Below are 27,850 nucleotides of genomic sequence, written 5' to 3'. Positions count from 1 at the left end.
GACTCCTTGGGAGAAATGGCTATACGAAATGATCCAGGAGAACCATGTCATATCAGATAGCAAGGGAGCCATCAAGATGACGACGACTGCATCAGAAGTCCTCAGAAGGCAACTTAGAGAAGCTCCCACAGGAGCAAAGAATTACAACACAGCAAATGTGTTTAGAGCCACACGTTCACCACGATACCCACCCCCCAAAATGAATTGGTCCCTGTTAGAAGATGTTGTTTTGAAGAATGCAAAATAAAATACAAGAATTTATCCTGCCTTTGTTACAAATTCTTATGGGAAAAAAAGCAGATGAGGGGACGGTTCTCTTTATAGAAGTATTCCAGCCAGTAAATGAAGGATGAATAACAGAATTAGAATATCTAATAGATCAATGAATTTAAGCATTGAGCATCCATGGCTGTTAACATTAACAAAAAGAGAGGCACACAGACATTCTGTGTCTCCTGAAAGAACATCCCACCACTCAAGAAGTAACCTCACCCATCCATCCTCAGGTAAAAAATTTGAACCCAAATCTGATTAAGATTTAGCCCCCTCCAAAAAGCAAAAAAAAACAACTTAACCCTGAAACCTGATCAAGACTCCAGATCAACCATCAATTTATAGGCAGTTAAATTGCACTGCAGACGTTACTGGGCAAATGCAGAGAATAGGACCAACAGCCCAGAACAAACAACCCAGTTTCTTGAACAAGCAAATTACAAATAAAAAAGTGGGAGCTAATACAAATAAATGTTTAAATATTGAAAACTTAAACACTGAATATTCAGTAACATTAAGGAATTTTATTTAGGTGTAATAATAGTATTGTTAATATGTTTTTTTAAAGTTATCTTTTAGAGATACATTCTGAAATGTAAGATGAATAATGAATTTGCTTCAATATAATACTGGAAGGGAGGAACACATACATGAAACAACAGTGGTCACCGTGAGTCAGTTGTTTCAGAGGAGGAGAGGGTACATGGAAGCTCATTGTAACAGTCAGTCTACATTTGTCTCTCTCAAAAATGGCTTTCTAAGTTTGATACACTATCAGTAATTTTTAAAATTAAAAGAACTGACCCTATCACTCAAGACAGTAAAAGTTGAAAGAAATTCTCTAAATCATTCAAAATATTTTACTGGATTATTCTTATTAGGATGACATCTCAGACCAACACCAATTTAAATTCCATGAAAGCCTTATGTGAAAAAAAAAGCGAACTATTCAATAAAAATGCAAATAGAAAGCTTTTTGTGCTTTAACATGCAACATAATTTAGACAAGAAAAACTAATACAGCATTAAAAATCTCTTCCTTGGATCATTTTGTATAAATAAATATAAAAACGACTTCGAGAACTGAAGCATAATAACCATCCAAATTGGCATTTTATGAAATAATTTTAAAAGGGTCACATATAGACACGTGCACATGTACACACACATGTAATAAACCCATTTAACGTTGAATATATTTTTAAACCCCATTCTTTTATATGTGAATATAGAAAAAAAATGTTACCTCATTAAAGGTGAAGTATTAAAATCTGAAAATTTTTAAACTAAAATTTATTATGATTACAAAAAAAAAATCTAATGAAAAACTGAAGAATTTTACAATGTCTGTTTTGGACATAATAGCTAAAATTTCATTTGTCTCACTTAACACCAAAAATTAAAATGTTTGGCACATCTTTTCACTGACAAAAATTTGGTTCTCAAACCTCTAGGGCCCTAAAATAGTAAGAAAAAATGGAACTCTTTTAAAATGTCTGTATTTGGGGATAATAAGGCCATTAGTTCAGGCTTTTTGAACACTGCAGACCTAAAAAAAGATGTGATTTGTCCATCTAAATCCAGGTAATGATAAGTTGTATAAAACAGCAATCCATTTTACAGATTTCATGAGTAATTCACTTTTTCAGCGGATGAGAGGGCCCTGGGGTAGTATCTCAAGCACAAAGAAAATCATTTCATATGACTTTCATAACAAACTTTCACTACCTGGCTTAGGAACTGTATGCACTTCAACGGAATGTGATGGTTCACCAGAGCCCAATTTCTCTTCTGGATGTTGTGACTGAATTAACTCATTAGATTCTGCTTTCTTTGCACTTCTTCCTTTCTTCTTCTCTTCACTCTCTAAGCTCTCTTGGAGCGTTCTGAGGTCACACTGTATATCCAATTTATTTATTAACGCAACATCCCCAGCAACGACGTCCTCCATGGTGGGCTCCATAGGCTCATCTACAAATCAGAAAAAATCAAAGTCCATCAGCCAGACCATCTGACACAATTAGGATACATAACGTAAAAAACATGCCCCTTGAATCCAACGTCACAGAAACTATTTTGTGTCCACCAAATCTATTCTCCCACCTTCCACAGTAACAGCGCTGCAATTAAGACTCTGGCACCAAAGCAACGGCATGCACTGCCCGTCCCTTTGCAAGTTGTGACCACGCTGCCACCAAAGGAATAGAACCACACTGATATGTCCAATTTTGCCTTACTTGTTTTAAAGGAAATTTGTGACCTTGACCTTCCACCCTTTCTCCTCCCCATGGGCTAGATTAGGAAAACCAGAAGACCTCGGAAATCATGTTCAAGAGAACCCAGAATGGCTGGGGGTGGAGGGCGGGGGGGCAGAGCTGCAGGCCAACCTGGAACGCCCACAGTGGCTGCCGTATGAGAAAGGAAACAGACTTCTACCATTCATTTAGTCACTGCCTTTTGGTGACTTTCTAACTGCTGTTTGGCCTTTACCCTAATGAGTAAATACATCACTCCTATGAATTAAGTTGCAGGCATAAATAATTCAGAAGACTATAATAAGTCAAATAAAGAACCGACATAAAACCTACATAAAAAGACAAGCAACTACCAATTAACGAATAAACAGCATCCTCAAAGCTTATCTGAATTATTAATTTTTGAAACTCAGAACATGATTACCAGACACTGAAAATTTTATATTGACTAACCAACAAGATCTTTTTTACCTCTAAGACTCTGTACTGACAATACTAATCGAGCTGCAGAATTCTGAACTGTCCCTGAACTCTATGACCTTGAGCCTTCCTGCTGTCCCAGCTCTGCCAAGTCTGCTCCAAGTTGTCCTAAATCCTGGTCTGTTAAGGACCAGTGCATGAGGGCAAAGAACTTACCTATCTTTCTGGCCACTGTCTCTGCAGTGTTTAAAACAGGGACTGGCACATTGTAGGCATTCAAAACATACTTGGAGAATGAATTAACAAGCTAAGACTAGGGTAGGAGGCTCCGAGGATTAGGCATTTCCTATGGCTGAACTGAGCAAGAGCTCTAAGAATGGGTGGCATTGCCAATCCATATGTGCATGTATTTAGGCACTGCCTACAAGAAAACTTTTCTTTTAAAGTAACAACACTGAAAAAACTGAAAATGAAATGCAACATATCTATAACCAACGGTAATTAAAAGTTAGTAATCATCTTTTAGGAAATTCACTCACAATCCAAAATTTATCAGACAAGTAAGAAACAGAATTTTGGGCAATATAATTTACTGAAGTAAGACTTACTCAAACACTGAAACTTGGAGCTTTCCTCTGCAGTCAGTAAAAGTGATTGTACAATCTGGTGTAAACCACATGTGAGAGCTGTATCTCCAGAGATAATACCACTTTCTAGTTACTTCATAAGGATATTATTAGGATCAAGTAAGATAAGAGTTGTCAAAGCATAGTGAAAATTAAAATTTCAATAAACTCCAGGACATCACAACATCTTTAAGATAATAATCCCCAATGTAGACTCTCCCTGGCATATATTCCCCAGATCCCCGATTTAGGGCCAGTGGTAATAGCACCAGCAGTCCTAACGGTAAGCGCCCTCACCATAGTAATAGTACCTGATTGTAGTAAGGACCTCTTTTCCCCTACCTAACTTAAGAAATGACTGAAAGTGAGAACCTTGGAAAGATACATCATTTTAAAGTGAATAGTTTTTAGATCCCCATCTCATCTTACCCTCACAATTTCCTTTGGAGATTTCCCCTTTAGCCAGAAATTTCAACATTTTTTTCAAAACCTTCTTGTGAGATTTTGATGGCTGGAACTGTAATGATCGGCACCTAGGAAAACAAAATAAATATTTAAAAAGTTAACTCACACTTTTAAGAAATGAAATCAGTTATGGATAGTATCCGGTACAACGAGGCAAGGCTCAGGCCTGGGATTTCCAGATAAAGACAGGGCTTAGCTTCTAGCCCCACCCCAAATCTTACTAAAACTAGTTAAAGGAATAGAAAAAGAGAAAAAGACATAAAGCACTAGGAAAAGAGAATGAGAGAACTGATGGAAGCTGGAAAGCAGATGTACAAGTGGTAACTGACTTAGGAGACCAAAGAAAGTTGAATCCTAACCCAACAGTGAGAGAAGCCAAGATACCCAATCTTCTCTACGTTACCCATAAAGGACTCAGGGATTGGGATACCTGATATCTGAGGAGATATGCAAGAAGGTGGGTCTAAAAATAGGAAGATCCTTTGAAAACGTGTTTCAGAAGCAGTTAGATGTCAAATGCCCTCCCTGACTCTGCATACATAACAACACCCTACGTAATCCAGCAGAAAACTGCAAACTTTAGGAAAGAGTAAAAAACAGAGCCTCTTACATGAGGAATACAAGCACAACCGAAAGCAATGAAACTATACTGGAAAAAGGAAGCTTAAGGAAAGTCTATATACTGAATGCTGAGCCCTCAAACCCACTTCCCCAACCCAGCCCGGAACACCAGCAGGTACCTTCTCTCCAGAATATGACCAGACCAAAAAATACTAACATTAGGGATTCCCCAACAGAACAGCCCGGCCAGATCACCCTACACAAAGCCCACAGTAAACAAGAGCCACCCAAGTACACAGAATTTCCAGTGGGACACTGGGAAGTTGGAATCACCAGACACTTGAGGTGGGCCTACAAAAAGACAGGTGCCAAAAAACTGGAGAAAGTAACTCAAAGGATGGATATAGAGTATGCAGGAAGAAGAAAACCTAAAATATATATGTGTGTGTGTACACACACACACACACACACACACACACAAACGTATCTCCTCGGCTCTTATTTCTCTTAAGCTATTATTATAACCGTAGAATGTTACAAAAAAAAAAAAAAAGGAAAGAGTCCAAGCACCAAAAAACCCGACAAGTAAAAATAGAAGTGGTGAAATGGAAGACTTGGAAAATGAAGATGAGGAAAGCTCCTACAAGATTCAGCAAAAAGAGGCTCTTTCTCCTGCAGCTTCCCAGGAGCACAGCGTGCTGTAGCGTCCACTCCCGTGGGTCACTGCTCACCACAGTCACGCTGTAACCACCCAACAAACAGTGCTCCAGGGCCCAGTGCCCTGGGGCTTCATCTTGTAGGGGGCAAGGACCTCGAGCAGCTTGTCGCCATTTCTCGGGTCACTCTCGGAGGCAAAGTTGCTATCGCTAATTTATGTACTGGAGATGTAATCACAGCCACTGATGGGGAAAGTACCAGCAATATGACACACTGGAAGCTCAGAACAAAATCAAGGGAAACACAGACAACATGATTTTCATGGTAGCCAGATGTGAACATAAAATCTGGTTTCCTCTGGTGACAGAGGAAAGGAAATGTCATCCATACAAGTGAATTTAGCCTCCAAACAGCAAGAGATCCCGCACATACATAGGAAGCGCCCACAGCCAGAGCGCAACGCCCTTCACCGCCTCGCCTGCCCCAGCTCTGCCCCGGGGTCACCACAAACCAGTACAACAACCCCTCCGGCCTCTACTCCTCTGGAAACATCTCCAGCTTCAATAGCACCTTGGAGTCAAAGCCAGCAGCCAATGGACCAGGGACAACGGCAGTCTTAGAGGATTCTCAGCCTCCAAGCGGACTGGTCATCAGCAAGGAATCTGAAGTTTACAAGATGCTACAGAAACAGGAGTTAAATAAACCCCCAAAACAGTCCATTTCATTTCTGGTTTTGCAGGAAATTCTGGAGTTTGAGGAGAAAGGGGATCCCAGCGAGGCCTCAGGATTCAGAAGCGTTAAGGCTCCGATCACCAAAGTGGTTGCATCTATAGGAAATGCCCCGAAGGTGCCCATGTGTGACAATGTGGCACCAGCATTCTTGGTGTGTTTGTGAAGCTTGTGGGACCATCACCGCCACCCTGAGTGTTATGTGTGTACCGACTGTGACACAAACCAGAAACAGAAGGACCATTTCTTTGTGGAAGACCAAATTGACTGTGAAAAGCACGCCCAAGGACGGGTCACACCTCCCAAAGGCTACGACATGATCACCATGTTTGTTCCCCAAGTGAACCAGCAGATCTGCACAAACACCGTTCTCCAAGCAGCCTGTTGTAACCTGTCCTCCCAAAGCTCTCGCCCTCTCCTCTCTTGGAAGTTCTTGCTCACTTTGGGTTTATCCCTGCTCATTAAACATTGCTTTCCCCGCCTTTGCTGACTAGCTCACACTGCTGTGTGAGGCCTGCTTTTATAATTAATGGAAGACTGTTCTGTTCAGTATCGACATGCCAGCATCTCGGTGTCTTCTCACCTCAGTTCATCTCTGCTGCAAAGGACATCAGCCAAATTTGAACCAAACCGAATATGTCTGACATTGTTTTAGCTTTTACTCAATAAATTTATAGACTCTAAAAAAAAATAAAAAAAAGATTCAACAAGAAAAAGATGAAAAACCAAAAAGAATTAGAGGACCAATCTCAAAGATCCAGTATCTGAATAAAGGCATTATACCATATTAGAGAAGAAAAAAAATAGAGGGAGAAGATCACCAAATAATACAAAAAATATCCATGAACTGAAGGATATGATGGGAGGACTCCCAGATAAGAAGGGAGCCTCAAGTCCACATGTAATGGATGAAAACAGACACCTCATCAAGCATATTATGAAATAGAAGAACATTCAAGACAAAAAATACTTACAAAGAGAACCCTTTTCGGACAATGGAACTATTAATACAATCAGAACACTACTGGACTTCTCAACAGTAATAAGACAAGAGTGGAGCAAACCCTTCAAAATTCTACAGGAAAATTATTTCCAAGCTATACTTCTATACTCAAACTGTAAGCTGAGTAGTGGATTAAAACATTTTCAGATATACAAAGACTCAAAAAGTTTACCTCTCATGCACTTTGTCTCAGGAAGCTATTAGAAGATGTGCTTTACTAAAAGGAGGGAATAATCCGAGAAAGTGGGGAGAGGAGACAGGAAGACAGGAAATCCATCTCGAGAGCCAACAAGAATCCTCAAGATGACAGTAAAAAGAGATCCCAGGATAGTGGCGTGTCAAGTATAAAGACAACCTGTCCAGCTTACAGCTGGTCAGAAGACGCCACAAAAGCAGCATCGAAACACACCAAGAGGAAATTTACACAACTGGGGGAACATTTCAAAATAAACTGGTGATAGTTACATCGAAGACTATGCAAACAAAAAGATAACGGTCAACTCCAGAGAAAGCAAAAACTTGTACAGAAAAGAAAAAGCAATCAGCGTACTCCATGGCTCGGTTGGGCAGCGTATTTACACGGTCACAATGATATGACTACGTCTATCCAAGATTACAACACTTCAAAGATGGGAAGCTGAGGATGAGGACAAAAAGGAGCTTGAATGTGACAGGGAAATTAGGAGTAAAACCAAGTTAAATCCTTATCTTTCAAAGAGAGAAGCCCAGAGATACTGGGGAAACAAAACAAAAATCAAGTATTATAATTATGTAAGCATGTTTCCTAAAGATAGGGAGATGCAAAGCAAAAAAAAAAAAAATCACAGATTTGAAAGTGACCGTACTGGTAAACAGGAAATGGGACGGGGGTTCAGGGGATTGCTATTTTATAAAATAAGCTTTATGGAGCTATTTGATTCTTTAAATTATTAGCATATATAATTCTGATAAAAAATAAAAACTGGAAAAAAAAAAAAATCATAGCCAGGAAGTTCATCCTCATTTATACTCACATACTGAGCAGCCCCTAATGTCTGCCTAACAAGAAACTAAATTGTAGGCTGTAACCGCCTTGCCTTTACATTAGGTCTTATTATAACTACTGTAGTAAACAGGCCAAAATCACCAAGAGTAACTATGCAAAGTGAGGCCATAACATGGATCAATATATATAATAAAGTTGTGTAAAGAAAAACAATTCACATTTTATAATTACTTTGTTTTGCAATGTTAATTAAATCCCTTTTCACAAAAACAATTTACCTGAAACAGTGCTTTGTATGTGATAGGCATCCAATAAATTATACTTTATCTTTTTCTTTAACCCACGGAAATTGGCCTTTTCTGGTTAGAGATGCTCAGGGTTCAGGCCACTCAATTTCAGACTTATTTGAACAGAATGCTGGGCATCATCCAAAAATAAACTGCTATCTGAAAGGAAATGACTTCTGCCTTTGAATGAAAACGACTGCTTCATAACCACCAAAGCTACCAGAGGACAGCACAGCTACTCTGTCACTGTATTCTTTGTAAAATAAATGAGATGGTGCAGCAAAGCAGAGATCCACCTTTTCTCTTTCTTGTTCCAGCCCTATGACCAGTTAAATAAGAGAAAGGCTTCTTAACCAGAAATCAGTGGAACTCTGGGAGTCCTTAACCATTCTAAAATTAGTATGTAAAATGTTACATAGTTTTATCTATATGCTCCTTCCCTTGTTTTGTTGCAGAGGGTCTGTAACATTTATCAAATTCTCAAAACAGTCTGCTACCTAAAGACAAATTAAGAACAGCTAAAGGAGACAGCTGTGAGGACGAGCCAAAAAGTGATGGCTATAACTGTGTTTGCTTTTGTTATTTAGAGCACGTACGTGTATGTGTACGTACACACACACACACACACACGCACGCACACGCTGAAACTGGAAACAGACAAATGCGTCACAATGTTAATGTACTTTCCCTGATTTCTACCAGAAGGGGAAGCGGAGAGGAGGACGACGAGGGAGAAGAGGAGGAAAGAGGAGGACGGCCTGTGGTCAAAAATGAAGGGAAAATCTTTCCGTTAAGGTGGGATGTAGGGGGCACAGGGTGAACCCAAAAGATTATGAAAAATTAACCAACACTTTGTAGGAAAATAGCCTTTTTGTTTTCCAATGAAGAAAACTGGTCTCTGAATACATGTCAGCCCTCTTCTTCCTCGCCCTCCAGGAGCCGACAGCATTGAATGTAAGCACAGTGTCAAGTAACATGCTAGACTAGGGAAAGCCCTCAGCTGAAACTTATGGAAATCTGATGTCTAAAAGTAATTTGAGTATTTAGCAATATTTCCGCAGTATCTCATGGTATCACTGACTAGACTACCAAGTAAAGAGGGTATTTTTTCACATATTTAGATATGAACCAATTAAACATTACTAAAAGCTATTGATCAGCATGTGAATATAGCATCAATACATAGAAAAAACATAACTCATTTGCTTTTTTCCTATAAAGAATGTCTACCTAGAATGAAAATTAACTTTAAAAAAAAGCAAGATACTACTAAAACATTATGCACAATCTTCATATTACCATGTTTCCCTGAAAATAAGACCAGATCTTATATTAATTTTTGCTCCAAAAGACGCATAGGGCATATTTTCAGGGGATATCTTATTTTTTTATGTACAATAATCTGCATTTATTCGAATACAGTCGTGTCATCTTCTTCTGGAACATCGTCATAACGTACTAAATGCATCCATCTGGCTGACGATCTTAACTGGGGCTTATTTTCGGGGTAGGTCTTATTTTCGGGGAAACATGGTATAGATCTTCCTTCCATTAATCAAAATGCTTACCTTATTGTGTATTGAGGACAACATGTTTGATTCATGACAGGTTTGTACACATATTTCCCGCTTCTAAAATTATGAAATAGTTTTGTTAATTTCTTACACATTTCTCATATGTACCAAAGTAGATTAGTATAGAAAACTTAATTAGAGTAAAAATCTAATCAATAGTGTGAAAACCGGTTTAGCTTTAGTTACTCTTCCGAAGCTAAGCAATCTTGCCACGTGGGTATAGCAAGGACCACAGGCCAGCCTTTCCTTTGCTAAACCTTTACCTGTGTACCCCAAGGTTAAGCACCTCAGTCACCCTCCCTTCAGCATCTGCAATCCCTTCCATGCCTGACCTGCCACCAATCCTCAAAGCCACGCGCGGAAAAAACTGCCGGGATGCTATGGGACCAATGTCCGCTGCTATGATACCCACATTTGGGGGTTCCATGTGCACCAGCACAAAGTACCCCCAGACCAACCTGATCCTTTCCATGCTTTCTGGAGCTCAGTTAATGGCAGAACCGTGACATTCTGGGCTGAATTTTGCCCCTCCAAATTCATATGCTGAAGCCCTAATCCCTAGCCCTCAGAATGTGACTCTATTTGGAGATACGGCCTTTAAAGAGGTGACGGGGTTAAAATGAAGCTGTTAAGATGAGCTTTAATCCAATGTGATGGTGTGCTTATAAGGAAATTGGACACGTAAAGAGACAGCAGGGATACACACCCAAGGAGAAAGTGCCACGTGAGGACAAAGGCAGAAGACAGCCATGTGCAAGCCAAGGAGAGGTCTCAGAAGAAACCAAAACTGTGGACACCCTGACTTGGGACTTTCAGCCTCCAGGACTGTGAGAAAACAAATTTTTGTTGTTTAAGGTGCCCAATCTGTGGTATTTTGTTATGGCAGCCCAAACACACACGAGTTCAGTTCTCAAGCCAGGAACCTGGAGGTCATCTTGGACTCCTCCCACTAATGCAGCTCTATATCCTGTAAGAAAGCATTCTACTTCTAAACTGTATCCTAAATCTGTCCCCTCCTAATACCACTGCTACTGATGATGCCAGCAGTCCTCACCACCTTACATCCCAACACTGCAATCATCTCTGGAACTGGTCCCCCTGCCTCCAGGGTCACCTCCTCAGATACCCCTCTGCTATGTAAGTGATCATTTCCAGAACACAAATTCCATCAATTTATCGGACATAAAAGCCATCAGTGGCTCCCCTCTACCTTTGAAAAGGTTCCTTATCATGTCATACAAAGTCTTTCAACATCTGACCAATATTACCTTTTGGGACTCGTTAAGTTTAAGGAAAGCTGTGAAGTTTGACTTGTGTGAGCAATCCCATGTCTCTTGGGGATTACTGGCACAGGGCACTTAACACTGCTTGCATTTATGTACGGAACTTTACCTACATAAAATAACTACCAAAATCATCTACATAAAAATAACTACCAAAATAATCCTAAGTCATCAAAGGCAATATGTGGATTTTAATGGAATCCTCATTCAAATGAATCAACTATTAACAAAAGACATTCTGAGACAAGCAGAAAATCTAATCAAAACTAGGAAACAGGTGACATCAAACAATTATTAGTTCTGTAAAGTATGCTAATGGCATTGTGGATATGTTATAGTTATAAAGCAAAGAAGAATACTTCTTAGAAATATATATTTATTACAAGTATATTGACATGATACTTGAAATTTGCATTAAATTTGGTGGGGACAGGCTGCTCTCACAAAAAAACTTCCTGGTTCCTCTTTTCATTCCATCTTCACAGGAGAGGAGGGCCAAAGGAGCTCTCTGTGGTCTCTTTCGTAAGGGCCCTAATCCCATTCACAAGGGATCCATCTTTATAACCTAATCACCTCCCAAAGGCTCCATCTCCAAATACCATCATACTGAGAGTTAGGATTTAACGTAAGAATTTTGGTGGGACACAAACATTTAGTCCTTTGCAGGGAGCAAGAACTATGAGGCTGTACTGGCAAAATGGTAACAGCTGGAGCTTGCGATAGCTACATGAGGGTACATAATGTACTCTACGTTTGTATACATCTGAAGTTTTCCTAATAAATGTCTTTAAAAAGAGAGAGTACAAAATTACTACATAAAAGAAGAAAAAATTTCTAAAACCTATTTCCAACAACAGGAAAACATTTCAAAAGCAAACAATATTTTTTTCAATCATAAGAAGTCCCTGAGTAATAAGAGAAGGATCTTTGTATTAAGGAGCTTTACCTTCGCCATCCTCGGTCTATAAGATCCTGATAATCCTGCACTGTCATGGAATGTGCCCACATACCTGAAAAAATAAGTCACATGTTAACTACAGCAGGTTGAACTTTTTACTTTTTTTAATTCAAAGCATTATTTTTTAATGTGACTATAGAAGCAAAAAAATCTAGTTCACACTAGAAGAACGAAAGTTTGCACATATGTCCTACTTGTTAGTTTGACATAATACCTAACACAAATGAAAAATATATTTATCTTAATTGAAAAACAAACACATCAAAGTAATTACATTTAATTCAGGATTAGTCAATAGTCTCTATGACACCACAAATTTAGGTCCTCACTACAATCAGATTATATCACACTGTTAGAACATAATATCTCCAATAATTTAATAAGCTGGTGTTTTCAGATGAATTAGAAAGCAAATGTTTTCTTCTGCACATAAATTCTCAATTTTTCTATACGTTTACAGCATAGTCTTGAGCACTGAAAATGGGACAAAAGTATACAGCAATATTCTTTTTTATTTTTTAACTTTTTTTTTAACTTTTTAAATTGAAGTGTGTTTTTCCAGGACCCATCAGCTGCAAGTCAAGTACTTGTTTCAATCTAGTTGTGGAGGGCGCAGGTCACAGTGGCCCATGAAGGGATCGAACCAGCAACCTTGCTGTTAAGAGCACTGACTAACCAACTGAGCTAACTGGCCACTCCCGCAATATTCCTTTTATGTATAAAAACTGAAAGTAACCCAAATGCCCAGGAGCAGGAAAGTGATTATAGGTTCTATATGTTACCAGTATGATGAAATGAGTATGCAACCATAAAGAAATGAAAACTATCAGAAAACACTGAAAGGTATATTTGAATTAATGTTAAAAGAAAAATAACTTTTTCTCTTATAAACAGTAAACTGCATCGGGGACATGTTAAGACAGAGGTAGGCTTGACAGAACAGGAGGTAGTGAGGAAAGCATGGGCACTCGAGTACAATAGAAATGTCCAGAAGCCTGACAGGTGCTCATTAACACCAAGTTACTCTCTGAGGCTCAATTTCATCATCTGCAAAACAGGAATAATAAAACCTACCTACCCAACAGGTGGGGTGCCCTATAGTAAGATTACCATTAGAATTAAAATCAAGATGATAAAAATTGAGTTATCGCCTTAGGTGGTCTCTTCCACGGGACTTTACACATAGGACTTCTACATTAATCAATTTTCTCTTACTAAAAGTAAAATTATTGGGAAAATAATTAAGAATTAAAACATTAACTTTAGACATATTTAGTGTAACTTATTTATTACATACATATCATAGCCACAGCACTAACATTCTGAAAAGGAGAAGGGAGGAATCTGCAATACCCTAAGGCCTGATCCCAGTCACCATTTGGTGGGCTTCTCCTGGGTGTCTTTCCTCCCAGAGGTGTAATCATGTCATCTCGTTCGCATCTTGTTTATTTTCCTCCGTTTAATCCTACACTCTAAACATCTTTCCACTTAGCTCATCTTCACACTCTTCACTCCCAGCAACTGCATTACAGTCTACTCCGTCTCACCCACATGAAGGACCGAAGAAACACTTTTAATTAGTGAGTAAACGGACACACGATCATCGCCCAAAGTGTCGGGCATTTATAATATTTTTAAATGGAAACTACTTAAATTTGCGTCTTCGTGGACATCCCATTTTCCACAGTGCTGGATTATTCTTTAGAATATGGGATTCTACATTGCCAATGGATGACACTTAGGAAAAACAGACAATGTTTTGTTTATAAACAACAAATCTTCCGAAAGAAAACTGAATCACGATGAAGGAGGAAAAAAAACAAAAAACCGTAGGCTAACTTTGTCGTCGTCATGGAGTTGGGGGGAGGAATGAATGACATGGCATATAAACACCTGGTAAAATGTCACACACATCAATACAAACCAGCCTCCTCGCCAGCAGCAACTATGGTCACCAGTTTCTGGTACATTCTTCCAGAGACATTTTATTCATAGATGCCCAGGCACACGTGTGCACACACACCGTTTTCTACACTAACAGCACCACCCGACACTCAGGTCCTGCACCCCGCGTTTTGCACTGACGATGGGGGATGCACTTACAGGTCAGCCCCAGCCGTAACTGACTACACTACAGTGCTTCCTGGCACGGCATGCCATCATCTATTTACTTGTCCCCTGGTAGTGACGGACATGTTTCCACTTTGAGCTACTGCGAGACAATCACTGTCTCGCATGTCCCAGCACCTGTGTGAAGAATAAACACCTAGAAGCTTCCGTGCTGCATCAGGTGAGGTCCATTTTAAATTCTGACAGCCACGGCCCTCCCGGGGTAGCTGCGCTCCGCACTCGCTCCACGAGACAGGGGCTGGGTGGAGGTTCCAGCCGCCGTGGGTCCCTCGAGCCAGTCGGCCCCAGCCGGGGAGTCGCGACTCCCGGGGACGCCCGCCAGTCGCAGAGCCCCCCAGGCCGCGGCGCCCTCCCCCGCCGGCCTGCCGGCCTGCTCACCATTGGAGCGACTTCCCGACTCGTTCTTGCAATAGCCACAGCGGTAAAAATCCTCGCCCTCGAAATACTCCACGACGCTGGACGAAAGAGCGACCCAGGAAGCCATGGCCTCGACCCTCCAAACACGACACGGCCCAGCCGAAGACCGCCGCCGCCACCCCACAATGCACCGCGCCCCACACCGCCCCCGAGGCGCTCGCGAAGCCGCCCCAGCACCCGCTGGCCGGGACTCGCCGCAGCGCCTCCGCGCTGACGCTGCCCGCGCCATCTTGGTCCAGGGCAGCCTTCCGCTAGTTCCGTTCCTTCTCCGAGAAGGCCCGCCATCTTCGGTGAGGGTGAGATGGGAGACGGAGCGTGAAAGGAAACGGTCTGGGAAGAAACGAATGGGAAAGGAACGTGGGAGGGGAGGAACCGAGCCTGTGGGCTCCCCAGCAAAGGGATGGCCCGAGGCGCGGCGGGCGGGGCGGCGGTTGGACGCGAGGCGGCCGTGCTCGCTCCGTCAATGGGAACACTCACCGTGGGACACCTTGCCTTCTTCTGAGTCGCAGTATCCGCAATGGTAGCCGGCCTTGAGTCCCTTGTACTCCACCACCGAGGCCATGGCCGCCACCAGGGTCCGCGCGGGCCGGCCACGCCTCTCGGTGCCCCGGGGCCGACCTCAGCGGAGTGCGGGGGCCCGCGGCGGGGAGGAGTGGAGAGCGAGGCCGGGCGCGGTGCACCGCAGTGCCCCCGGCCCGCGCCCCGAGCGCCTCTTCTGTTCCAGGCCGTGTTGGGCCCAGGGACAGCCCCGCACGTCAGCGTGGATGGAAGTCAGCGTGGATGGAAGTCGTGAACCCAGGTCCTTTTGCACACTCCATCGCGGTCCTCCCCACAGCTGTGTGTTGTCAGCCCCGTTTTACAGATATGGAAACTGAGGCATGGAGGTTGTGATAACCCAAAGTTATTTCCTGTAGGTCTCAGTTTAAAAGTTACCATGACAGGCCATCGCTGACCACCATGTAGCCAGCTCAAGCTTCTTCCAAACCAACAAGCACTCACTTAAGGCTCAAGTACTACTGCATGCAGGCATTCTGTGCATGTCTGGGGTATTTGAATTGAAGAACACTTAACGCTTTTAAAGGAACCTGTCAGAACCAGTTGCTGCCTTGTGCCACGATAAGCCCAATGACACCATAATTTTAAGACTTAATAAAAGAAGATAGAAATCTAGATTTTTTTTTAAATACAATTTTTAAATGCTACTTTTAAACTGTATAGGCCAAACGAAACATTTATATAGGCTGAATTCAGCCTGTGGGCCTCCAACTTGCAACCACTATTTCCTAGAGACTAATAGTCTGAGGCAAAGTACAAAATGAGTACCTCTGACAAGGTAATATTCCTTAATCTTTACCTCGTGTGTACAGATACTTTAAAACTGTCTGTCCTTATATTTTTCCCAGTCAACAATAAAGCTAAGTATCTTTTTGCAATGTTTAAAAACGTGAAATCAAGAAGCTTGGAAAAAGAGGTAAACTTTTGAGGTGAGTTTCAACATTCTTGACAGTTCCTTTATGGCACAGTGACCTATTATGTTGATAAGCATCACTTGTGCCGCACACAATGGGGGGGCGGGGAACCCTAAGGAATATCCCTCAACAATATCAGGTAGCATGCAGCAGGTTTTCAGGATCCCTTAGGCTTCTCTAGCTCCCCCAACTGCCCCAATTCCTCACTTGAAGGCGCCTTACTAGATCTCAGTACCATGTTCTTAAGATAGACATCATTCATTTTGTTTCTTAAGACAGATTTGATTATTCCCAGGCCTTTCCGGGATAAGCTCTCATTTTGAATGAAAGTAAATGCCTGTTAAATGAAACAGCAGAATGCCATGCCCTCAATATAGAGAGTAGGAAGAGGCCAGGAGGCTTTTCAGTGTCGTCTTGTCTTACTTCACCTCTGTCTCTTTGATAAGAGACAACCTTATCCCAGGCCCTAGACCAACCTCAGCCAGGGCACTCCAGGACATACCAGCCTTGAACTACAAGAAAGTCCAAAATCCTAGCCATATGTTTTAACTCAGTCCTTACAGCAACTTCACAACATAGGAAATGAAGACCAAGGAGGACAAATAACTTGCCCAAGGTAATACAACTAGTGAAAAACATAGGAGGTGGAAAGCGTGATAAAAATAAAACAAATCAAAGAGGAAAAAGATCAACAAATACTAAGTCTGGACTTACATGAGACAATGTTTCCTAGATATCTTTATTTGCTGAAGACCAGAAACAGTTTTCATCTTCCAAGCTCAAATGAGAAAAGTACCACAAAGTTTCATTTAGTTTCCCCCCTTTTTTTGAGGGGGAACACTATTAAAATGTCCTCTTATGAAATTACCAGCAATAGACAGTTGTCTTTGTTTTTAATAATTCCAATTATATCAATAGTCAGTGGTCTAAATATACCAGTTAAAAAGTCAGACTGGATAAAAAAACTAAGACTCCAACTACATATCATCTACCTAAAAATCCTACGTGAAATATAAAAACACATTAATAGTAAAGGGACAGAAAAAAATACATTGTTAGCACTAATCAAAAGATAGTAGAGTAGCTACATTAATTTCAGACAAAGTAAACGTAAGAGCAAGGAAAATTAGGTATAAAAGGGGGCATTACACAATGGTAAAGGGGTCAATTCTCCAAGAAGACATAACATTCCTTAACGTGTATGCACCCAACGCAGGGTAGCAAAATATGTGAGGCAAAAACTGATAGAACTGCAAGGAGAAATAGATGAATTCACTATTATAGTTAGAGGCTTCAGGACCCCTCTATCACTAATTGACAGACCCAGCAGGCATTAAATCAGTAATGACATAATTGAACTCAACAATATCATCAATCAATTGTATCTAACTGGCATTCATAGAACACTTGATCCAACAGCAGCAGTATACATACACATTCTTCTCAAGGTCACAAGAACATTCACCAAAATAGACCACACTCTGGGTCATAAAAAACACTTTAACAAATTTAAAAGAATAGAGCTCATACAAAGTATGCTCTCAGACCACAATGGGATAAAACTAGAAATCAATAACAGAAAGGTAACTGGAAGAATTCCAAAATGCTTGGAGATTAAGCAACACACTTCTAAATAACACATGGGTCAAAGAAGTTTCAAGAGAAATTTAGAAGTATTTTGAACTAAATGAACATGAAAATACAACTTACAAAATGTGCAATGCAGCAAACAGTGATTAGAGGGAAATTTATAGCACTGAATGCATTTATAAGAAACAAGATCTCAAATCAATCTAAGCTACCTCAGAAACTAGAAAAAGAGCAAATTAAATCCAAAAAAAGAAAAAAATAAATGAAATTGAATACAGGAAATCAATAGAGAAAATCAACAAAAACCAAAAGCTAGTTCTTTGAAAAGACCCAATAAATTGATAAAATTCTAATGAGGCTAATTAAGAAAAAAACTAGAGAAGACAAATTACCAATATCAGAAATGAAGGACCATCACTACGGATGACATGGACATTAAAAGGATAATAAGGAAATAGTATGAATAACTCTATGCCCATACGTATGATAAACTAGAAGAAATTGATCAATTCTTTGAAAGACAATCTGCCAAAATTCACAAAAGAAGAAATAGATAATCTGAATAGAGCTATATCTAAAGAAATAGAATCAATAATTAATGACCTATGAAAACAGAAAGCACCAGGCCCAGATGGGTTCACTAGTGAATTCAACCAAACATTTAAGGAAGAAATTATACCAATTCTCTACAGTCTCTTCGTGAAAATAGAAGCAAAGAAATTTCTAACTCATTCTATGAGGCGAGCATTACCCCAATACCAAAACCAGACAGAGACATCACAAGAAAGGAAAACTACAGACCAGTATCTCTAATGAACATAGATGTGAAAATAATAAAATATTAGTAAATGGAATCCAACAAAGTAGAACAAGAATTATGCATCACCACCAAGTAGGACTTATTCCAGGTAAGCAAAGCTGGTTTAACTTGGCAAAAGCAATTAAGGTAATCTACCACATGAATAGGCTAAAGAAGGAAAAGTCCTTCCATACAGTACTCTGAGGGTGCAACTTCCTCTAGTTAACAACCACTCTGGTTGAGTCACCTCTCGCTTGACTGGTCTCATGAGTGTCTCCGTTTCTACCAACTCTGCTCAGAATGTGCTCCCCAAGACCTCCTTGTTCAGTCCCACCTCACACTAATGACTCCTCCATCCTTAAGCATCCCGTTTGTACTGCTGTTATCACACGTGTGTACTCGCATACATCTTCTGCCTCTCTAATTGGATTGTAATCTGTAGGCCAAGGTTAGGTGGGATAGCATGTGCTGAAGATCACAAGCTTTGCTCTTAGATATCCGTGTTCAAGTTTCAGTCTCCCACTTGGCAGATGTGTGGCACTGAACACATCGCATAACTTTTCACTGCCATTTCCTCATACAAAAAATGGGGAGAATATTACCACATAGGGTAGTTGGACTGTCAGTATTTTGTGTTTAAATACTATCAGAGGCACTTCTGTTTTAAAGTTTGTTTTCAAACTACTGCAAAATGGAGACGGCAGACAAGGTGCTATTTCCAATACCAGAAGTTGATTTGTGATTATACTGTGAAGTTTAATTCAAGTTCAGTGACGTGAGAAGTGGTTAACAATAATTTCAATTCAGGAATCATCATCATCTTTCCCAGCTAGGATTTCTCATAACTATTTAAACATGTTTCATGATTTTTGACAAAAGATTAAAATTTAGGTATATGATAAAATATTGTTAGCAGAGTCCTTTTCTATCATAGATAAACACAACTCAGGCCATCTTTTCTTGTTAGGGCAAAATTCAGACTTGCTCATAGTTTGTTTCAACCTGATTTGCTATCAAAAATGTTCTTTGTTTATCTCCCTGACTTATAAATATTCTTTATCCCCACAGTTTCTCTTATCAGGAAAAAAAAAACAATTTATAATGTACTTCAAAATCCTTTTAGGTCCACGTGATTATTCTCTTTATATATGTTTTATTTTAATTAAGCTGATTCCTTACTTAGAGGCTCACATTAAGAATTGCATATTTTTATCAAAAAAGAGGCTTCTATATTATCTTGTTTTCACAGGAGATAAATAAGATACTGCCTTTTTGCACTTCACACAGTACCTGGCTCATAGTGAATTCAGGCCAACCTTGGATATATGGTGAATTAGGTCTTACACCACCGCAATAAAGCAAGTTGTAATCTTTTTCTAGTTGGAGGGTCGTGCTTTCAATTTGTAAAAAAAATGCAACATCTGTGAAGCACAATAAAACAAGGTCTGTCTGTATTAGGAACTTGTGGTAGTATGATGCTGTCGTGTCTCAGGTATTATAACAATTTTGGCTGAATTAATACCACAAGTGACATCTAAGTGGCATGACCTTATTAAAATGGTATCTTGTTTAGGAAGCAATTGAAGATTAAAATGTAAATTAAAATTTAATTCAGTGCTTTGGTATGAAATAGAAACCACTGTTATGACTTGATGTTTGAAATTCTTTGATCTTTTAAAGCATAAAATACCTGTTTTTAATAACGTTTATTTCTGAATGTGAGTTTGGGGCTACAGTTTCAAGAAGTCTCTGCAAACAACACATCTTGAAAGGGATAGAGTCTATTCCTAATAATAAGCCAAGTTGTGTATTTTCTCCTTTTCACATGTTTTTAAGAACTAAAGACATCATACGGGGCTACATGAAGACTGTGTTTAGACTGACACAGCTTCCATGTATTGTGAAGAATACGCAGAATCGTTTTCATTAATTTGTACTTCAACATTGGTGTGTGTTCTGTTTCTTTCTCTTTAACTAATGCCCAGTTATGAACATAAATAATGTGACTAAAAGTATATTAAATAGTGTGAAAGCTCAAACCTTCACAGCAGCCACAGTGTTTAGCTTAGTGTCACACCAGCTAAGTGAAGATGAAACCATGTGAGTGGGCCTTCTGCACACTCGTCAGACATTCGTGAACTCCAAGGTTTTCCACTCATTCCATTTCCAAGGAAGATAGACAATATATAGTCCCAACAAAGAAAAAATATGCTTCTGTTGCTTTGAAAGGTGCTTTCTCCGACTGCACTGAGATGGGATGCCTGTCTGTGCAACGCAACCCCTCACTGTGTCTATGGCCACTCAGCCCAGCTCACACTGAAGTTCTTCCCTGACAACCAGAGATCCCTTCACCTACCACCTCACAGTAGTCTCCATCTAGGCTAGTGATGACACATCAAAACGCTTGTGACTGCTTCTGGTTGCCTTAGAAATCAACCCAAGGCATCCTGTAGGATCAACAGTAGATAACTGAAAGTCTGAAAGAAGGCCAGAAACTTTAATGGCTGGAAAACAGTATTCTGCAGAAAAGAGAATAAGAGATTAGAGTGGGGAGAACATCTTAGAAGAGCAGATGCTGAGAGGAAGAGAGTGAAGAGCAAACATGTTTTTCCTAAATCTAGCGATTGACAGGGCAATGGCTGAAAAAGACACCAAAGAGAAACAGTACAAGGCCACAAGAAGGGTGGAAGTGCCCAGCGGTGGGGGTCTCTGGGATGATCAGCCGGCAGTGCAGACCCCACCCTCACACCCTCCTTTGGTGACAGACTCAGAATGGTTGGATCTGAGTGCAGAAGAACAGTAGGTATCATTTTCCTCCCACTTGGAGTCAAGGCAGGAGAATGTTCATTTATCTGGGAACAAATGTAGCACAGGAAGGAAAACCATGAGCTCTGGAGTCACACAGGCACAAACTCTGTTTCTGAAACTAACCGTGGGACCTTTGACAAATCTGAACCTCTCTTGGCCGCAGTCTGCTTTGCCATCTGGGGATAAGGACTATCTAGCCCATATGGTTGTTTAGAACTTAAGAATCCATTTAAGTTCTTTCTTAACACAATGCCTAGTGTACAGTAAACTCTATACACATTGCTATGGAAATGATACAAGAACCTCTTAGGAAAGAAAAATCTGAAAGCAGAAATATGAATCTTTTTAAGAAATTAGCTTTACTTAAAGGCAAATATAGTTTTGTTTTTCCCAGTTCTGTTATAAAATCCTTCTCTTTTGCTGCTAAGAGAAGTCAAAGAAACAATATTTATAAATCAGATTGCTAAACATAGAGCCTGTCTGCTTACCAAGCAGGATAAGAAATAACAGTTCTCGAGGATGCCTAAATGTGATTGTGCTTTCTCTTAAGTGACAAATTTTTCTGCATTAAAAAAAAAACTTTCTTGCTGTCAAATTGTTTTATTTATCTAAAATGTAAACCTTTGACAAGAATCATGAAACATTATAGTTGGATAGCTGTTGTTGGAAATTAATGATAGCTTATAAATTATATTAATTATGCATAACAACTTAAAATGGATTTACCAACTTTGAGAACTTGTTTTCCCATCAAAGGTAATTTCTTTGTTCTACCAACAATTATACCCAAACAGTGCTTTGTGGAACTTGAAATAGCAACACAGCCTCCTCTGTCCAGTGTTAAAATAGAGGTACTTCTGACAGTCTCAACCTCAACCACAACGTGGCTCTTTTTTTGTACTTTTATTAGAGAGCATCCCTTCCTCGCTTCAAGGAAAAATAAAAGAAATTAAACATATCATAGAGTCCTGCCTGTGGGCACAGAGAAATGCCTTTCGTTACCTATGGAAAGTCAGTTCTAAATCAATTCCCTAATACAATTCATACCAGAGAGTGTTTTCTGCAACCCTTGTCCAAATCCTAGTATAATTTCTCTTCTTGATCTTCTAGATTGGCCTGGGCCCAAAATACTCAAGACCCTCGGATTGCAGTAGGTTCCCAGTCCCCACTAGAAAAGATGATTAAGGTGAGGAAATACATTTACCACGAACTTTGGAGCCAGTGAGTCATAAAAAGTTTATCACCAAAGTAAAAAGGGCCTGAGTGTTTCAAGGGTGAGTGCTTTGCCTGTTGTGTTTAGTTCAGCGTTTTGTTCCCTGGGCACCAGCGGTGTTTGTTCGATAGCACTGAACACGATAGACACAGCCCATGCCCTCATAGGGTTTAGTCGAGTGAGAGACATAGGATATTAAACAATTGTTCCCACAAATTGTGCAAGTGTCATGAACGGATGGGATTTCATTTGAATGAGTATGTAGGAGATCTGAGGAAGTGACATTTAAGCTGAAACCTAAAAATTACATAAGTACCACAGTCGGAGCTGCTATATCGTGTATTTTGGGAGTATATGAAGGAAGAGGATGTGAAAATACTCAGATGGGAAATAGAATATGGTTTTTGAGGAACAATTAGTTGAGCTGAGAAGGCTGTTTGGAGAGGCAATCAGCGACCAGGTGATGTGTGCCAGACTGGAATTGGGGGATTTCTCCTAAAAGCGATGGGACCCGTCACAGGTTCCTGTGCAGATTTGTGTAATGCAGAGCACGCTGGCCGCTGTGTGGGCGGTCTGATGGGGCTGCGGACAGGAGACAAGGGTGGATCCAGGGAAGTCAGTTAGGCTGCCTCCCCGAGGGTCGGGGCGTTTTGAAGTTAGAAGTGACAGGAATGAGAAGGGGGCAACTGAGAACACTTCAGAGGAAGAGTCAAGTGGAGATGTCAGGTAGACGGTATCTAGGTCCATAGTTGAGAGGCGAGCATAGGGCAGCCTCATTTGCCTCAACTGTCCTGCTCAGCCCTGAATCCCACTCTCCAGAGCAGAGCCTGACAAGGAAGGTCACCTGGCTGAATGATTGAGATTGTCCATGTACAAGAAGGCCCAAATGTACCTGTGCTCTATTTTCCCGTATTTTATTCCATTTAAAAGAACCAGCAAAGCGATGGAGGGAGTGGCCGTGAAGTAGGAAGACAGTGAAGGACTAGTCAGTCCCTTGTGGATATCTAGCTAATGGCTGGAATAGTCTGGATCTCCAAGATAGCCTCCATCACATGCCCTTGGCCATAGCCCATAAGCCAGAAGAAAATAAAAGTATTTCAAGGAGAGAGTGGTTACCTCTGTAGAATGAGGTCAAGTACGACAGGGACAGAGATGGGGGCACTGAATTTGTCCATGCGGTCATGACCTAGCTGCGGGCAGTCTCAGAGCAGAGGCGGGGGATGGAAACCCCGCTGAAGAGGACTGAGGGGAAAACGTGAGGTGAGAAAGTGGAGAAGGGTTACAGGTACCTGCTTCAAGTTACCCTGTGATGGGAGCAGAACAGGCAGTAGACGCTAGAGAGGGATGGGCAGTAAAGGAAGATTTCCTCTTTTTGAGATGATAGAGACTGAGGCATATTTTGTGCTGATTGCGGTGGTCCAGTAGCGGGCAAATTCTGAAGCAGGAAGGGAATTTGGTTCTTGAAGCTCAACAACCCCAGGTGGAAGAACTGGCTTTTGATAAAAGGGGTAATGTTTCCATTATAAAGGCAGAAGGGCAGGGTCCGGGATAGATGCACTGTGGTTATTCTGACAGTGGGAAGGAGGGTGCTCCTGAGGAAACACTTGTTTCCTCAAGGAAGTCTAAAGCAAAGTCTTCAACTAGGAGAGGACACTGGGGAGGGAAGTGTAGGCGATCTGAAAAGGACATGAAACCCAGTTAAGAGTCCCTCACTGGGACATGGTGGAGGAGTGCCAGGCAGGGCTAATTGTCACTTGAGATGTGTGCCATGGATGATAATAAAGGACATCTCACTTTAAAAGTTTTCGTACTTCCTTCTGACAAGAGTTTAGGTGGTGTCCATTCTTCAAAAGTGAGGCAACTGTCAGCCCAAAAGTTTCAACAGGAGAATGAAACAGTTCATAAACTTAAGACCATGTCTTTTGACTTCTGGATTGCCAAAGCAGACGAATACTATTATCAGCAGCATCAAAAAATGATGCAGGAAAAGGCATGGAAATACAAAGTCGCTCCGAAATGGGCAATTACAACAAAGGAAGAGAGACCACACAGTGAAAAAAGAGAAGATGCTAAAAAATGGGACTATCTCGTGTCTGAGGGGGAGCTGAACCAGATAAAGAAACACATACACAGAACCGAACAAGCTAGAGGCCTCAGAGACCCCCAGAATCGACTACCTCCTCAAAGAATTCCAAGTGAAGAACTTTTCACCAAAACGTCCACACTAGAGAAGGATGAGAAGACTGAAAATATCCAGAAAACACCCAAAGCTATATCCCAAAAGCACAAGGTGGCATGGGCAAAGGAACAGATAAAGGGACACCGAGATCGAATGACTCGAGGGAGAGAACTCTCAGAGCAAAGAAATGATGAACGAGGTGCCCAGAAACTCCTAACCCAAGTTCCTCTCCCAAAACCTCAAGTGGAGAAAGAGGAAGTGAAAGAATCTGAATGGGTCACAGCCTATCCAATTGTCCAGCCTCACCAGAAAGCACTTACGGAAGTGACTGTCCTGATGGAAAAGTCAAAAGAGGCCAAACTTAAAAAACCACTTCGAAGAGAGCACTTGAGCATTCCACCGTTTCTGAAAAGTCAACTAGAAAAAAATAAAATTATTTTCTAGATGATTGTTCTTTCTTTGTTAGGCTAGCATACTTTCATAGTTGTCAGTGCGGTAAAATCCTATACCCTGATTTTGTTTCTAAGTGCATCAAGCTGGAAAACCAAAAAGTAGACCACAAGCGCAGAACTTAGTGTCTTAAAACCACTACCATTTTATTATACGTCACAATTCTGTATCAGGAATTCAGGGAGACCTCAGCTGGGCAAGTTTTCTGCCCCATGTGGCACCACCGGAGCCACTTGGGGCCATTCAGGTGATGGCTGGGCTAGTCTGGAGAGTCCGAGATTGCTTCCCCTATATGCCCTTGGCAGAAACGGCTGGTGGCTTGGCTGGTCCCAGTCCTTCTCACCCCTCTACAGGGCCATGTGAGAGTTTTCCTTATGACGCGGTGATTCAGGGCTCTGAGACGCCTGTCAGACACTACGCGGCTTTTTATGACCTAGCCTCAAAAATCCTAGAACATCACTTCTGCTGTATTCATTCTATTGCTCAAACGAGTCCCCAAGGCCAGCCCAAATTCAAGGGGAAAGACTCTTCCTCTCAAAAACATTTGCAGCCATTTTTTAATCTACCACTCCAAAACTCTGGAAAGTCTATCACACACCTCTCTCCTTCATTATAATACTACTTCTCACTGTTCTTCCATGCTAACACCGCTCATTAAAACGGAATAAATATTTTTATATGAACAAAGAATATTATCATTTCACAGCCCGAGTTGATATTGACTAAAGAGCCTGGGCCCCGCTCTGCAGAGGTAAATATAGACAGAGGGTGTAAAAGCCTGTTACAATTATTATGCAGAAAACACACTGTCTTGCATTCTGTAATTCATCGGAATTTTAATGGGATATCATGAAGGTAGGCCTAAGTCCTAGCCTTGCCAGAGATCCAAGACTCTAGGACGTAGCCCTCCAAGGGGATTACAGTCTATCTGGGGAAGAGAACAGATGAAACAGGATGTCCAATTCAGTCGTATAAAATGCTCTTATTGAGAATATGGACGAGTAGGGTAGCAATTTATGGGGAACGTGGAGAGTGAGAGAATGCACCCTTGATAGTAACTCCGTAGGAGGAAAGCATGGCCCATATTCAACGCAGATACCGACCTCCTGCCAGCCTCCATCAGCACAGAAATAAGGCACAACCCTGGCCCTGGGGGAACTCCACCAGAAAAGATGCGCAAATAAATAGATGAGAGGAGCGCCAACCAGATACCTGAGGTAAGAACCACCTGCTACTAAAACAAAGTTCAGGAGGAAAAGAAAGGCTTTGGGGATATGCCATGAGTTTGACTTTTAAAAGATGCATTTGTTTTTTTTCTTTTTTTTCAATTCAGAAGTTAAAAGTAGAAACAGTGGCCCATAAGCAGCCTGTCTAGATAACTTCTGTTGATAATTTTTAAAAACAGTGAAAGAGTACATCGTTAGAAAACTCGTTAGTTCCAGAAAGGTACGGAATGCAAAGTACCAGCTTTTCCACCTTGGTTTGGAAAAGGCAACCACTTTTTAAGTTTCTTACGGGAGGTGCGTTTGAAACAAGTAGAAAGTAAATGAAAGAAGGGGAAGAGGAAGGCAACACAAAACACGTGTGCTTGAAAAGTTATAATGTGAAGACCACATGTGTGATTCCCTTTATGTGAAATGTCCAGAATAGGCAAATTTTGGGGGAGAGAAATAGGCAAATTTATAGATAGAAAGTAGGTCAGTGGTTAAGGCTAAGGGGTAAGGAAGGTTAAGTGACTGCTAAGGGTAACGGTCAGGGCAGTAAGAATATTCTAAAATCAGATTGTATCAAATATATGGTGATGGAAGGAGAACTGACTCTGGGTGGTGAACACACAATGGGATTTATAGATGATGTAATACAGAATTGTACACCTGAAATCTATGTAACTTTACTAACAATTGCCACCCCAATAAGTTTAAAAAAAAAAAATCAGATTGTGATGATTCACAACCCTGTGACTGAACTGAAAAAACAATGAAATATACTTTAAATGGGTGAATTGTATGGTATGTGAGTGATATCTCAACAAAGCTGGTTAACAAAGATGAAAGAGACGGCTAGAGGTTGGAGAGGAGGAAGTGAGCCCCGAAATGCAGGCAAAGGGCCTGATCACGCAAGGCTTTGAACATCAATGGACAGCTCAGCTTTTTTCAAATCTTGAAGGTCGTGCGGAGTCACTGAGAAAAGTGACATGTGGTTTTGAAGAAGTGGAACAAATCTGAAGGACAGACGGGACGTGGGGGACACCAGATGAGAGTCTGTGGCAGAAACATAGGCAAGATGGAGTGAATCAAGAGACTGAACGAGAATTAGTGACTGATTAAGGTAGAGATTGTGGAGGGTAAAAAGGAAAGGAATTCATAGCTTTTTTTTCTGGGGAAATAAAGTAGTAAAAGTAGCAGTATAGGGATTACAGGGACAAAAGATTTAGTCGCTGTTTTATACATGTTTCAAAGAGCCCAGTTGCTGTCCAAGAAGCCGTTGGTTCCATGTATCTGTTGCTTTTTGGAGAGGTTTAGTCATATAAAGTTTTGGGATACAAATATTGTTCAGGATACAAATGTAGTAAGATAGTAAGATGGTACAAGGGAAACCAGGGAAAGCATTAGACATAGAATGTACCTTTTCAGGAAGTAAATTTTCAAGTGTCAAATGTCCAGCACTTATCCAATGGATTCAACAATTTGGAAAGGAATCACCAATAAATCTGGCATAA

General features: G+C 40.8%; 2 protein-coding genes across 11 annotated transcripts in view; one reads left to right on the top strand and one right to left on the bottom strand.

The window, feature by feature from the left end:
* The window catches only part of ATE1 (arginyltransferase 1), a 133,166-nt gene extending 117,841 nt beyond the window's left edge, over positions 1 to 15,325 (bottom strand). For 2 of the 7 annotated variants that reach the window (XM_033131050.1, XM_033131052.1), the window contains exons 1-5: positions 15,101 to 15,325; positions 12,065 to 12,128; positions 9,830 to 9,892; positions 4,004 to 4,107; positions 2,002 to 2,244 (exon numbers count right to left, since the gene is read on the bottom strand). In XM_033131050.1, the coding sequence (XP_032986941.1) occupies positions 2,002 to 2,244; positions 4,004 to 4,107; positions 9,830 to 9,892; positions 12,065 to 12,128; positions 15,101 to 15,185 (559 nt within the window). In that variant the 5' untranslated portion in view covers positions 15,186 to 15,325. Of the gene's footprint in view, positions 1 to 2,001; positions 2,245 to 4,003; positions 4,108 to 9,829; positions 9,893 to 12,064; positions 12,129 to 14,584; positions 14,768 to 15,100 lie in introns of those variants that run through there. The other 5 variants (XM_033131045.1, XM_033131046.1, XM_033131048.1 and 2 more) reach the window with 3 other exon arrangements.
* Positions 14,298 to 25,125, top strand: LOC117036259 (putative uncharacterized protein ZNRD1-AS1). Of its 4 annotated transcripts, XM_033131053.1 has the most exons (4): positions 15,378 to 15,422; positions 15,538 to 16,107; positions 22,400 to 22,475; positions 24,328 to 25,125. In XM_033131053.1, the coding sequence occupies exons 3-4, from the start codon at positions 22,467 to 22,469 to the stop codon at positions 25,123 to 25,125; spliced, it is 807 nt and encodes a 268-aa protein (XP_032986944.1). In that variant the 5' UTR covers positions 15,378 to 15,422; positions 15,538 to 16,107; positions 22,400 to 22,466. The 4 variants fall into 4 exon arrangements, with proteins under 4 accessions (XP_032986946.1, XP_032986944.1, XP_032986947.1 ...); XM_033131055.1 differs by lacking the exons at positions 15,378 to 15,422; positions 15,538 to 16,107 and adding an exon at positions 14,298 to 14,366; XM_033131056.1 differs by lacking the exons at positions 15,378 to 15,422; positions 15,538 to 16,107 and adding an exon at positions 18,474 to 18,590 and having other exon boundaries at positions 24,335 to 25,125.
* The last annotated feature ends 2,725 nt before the right edge of the window (positions 25,126 to 27,850 follow it).

Source organism: Rhinolophus ferrumequinum, chromosome 16, assembly GCF_004115265.2.
Source record: "Rhinolophus ferrumequinum isolate MPI-CBG mRhiFer1 chromosome 16, mRhiFer1_v1.p, whole genome shotgun sequence".
In the NCBI taxonomy this organism is placed as follows: Eukaryota; Metazoa; Chordata; class Mammalia; order Chiroptera; family Rhinolophidae; genus Rhinolophus; species Rhinolophus ferrumequinum.
The sequence above is the reverse complement of the archived record's forward strand: the minus strand, read 5'-3'. Positions and strand labels throughout refer to the sequence as shown.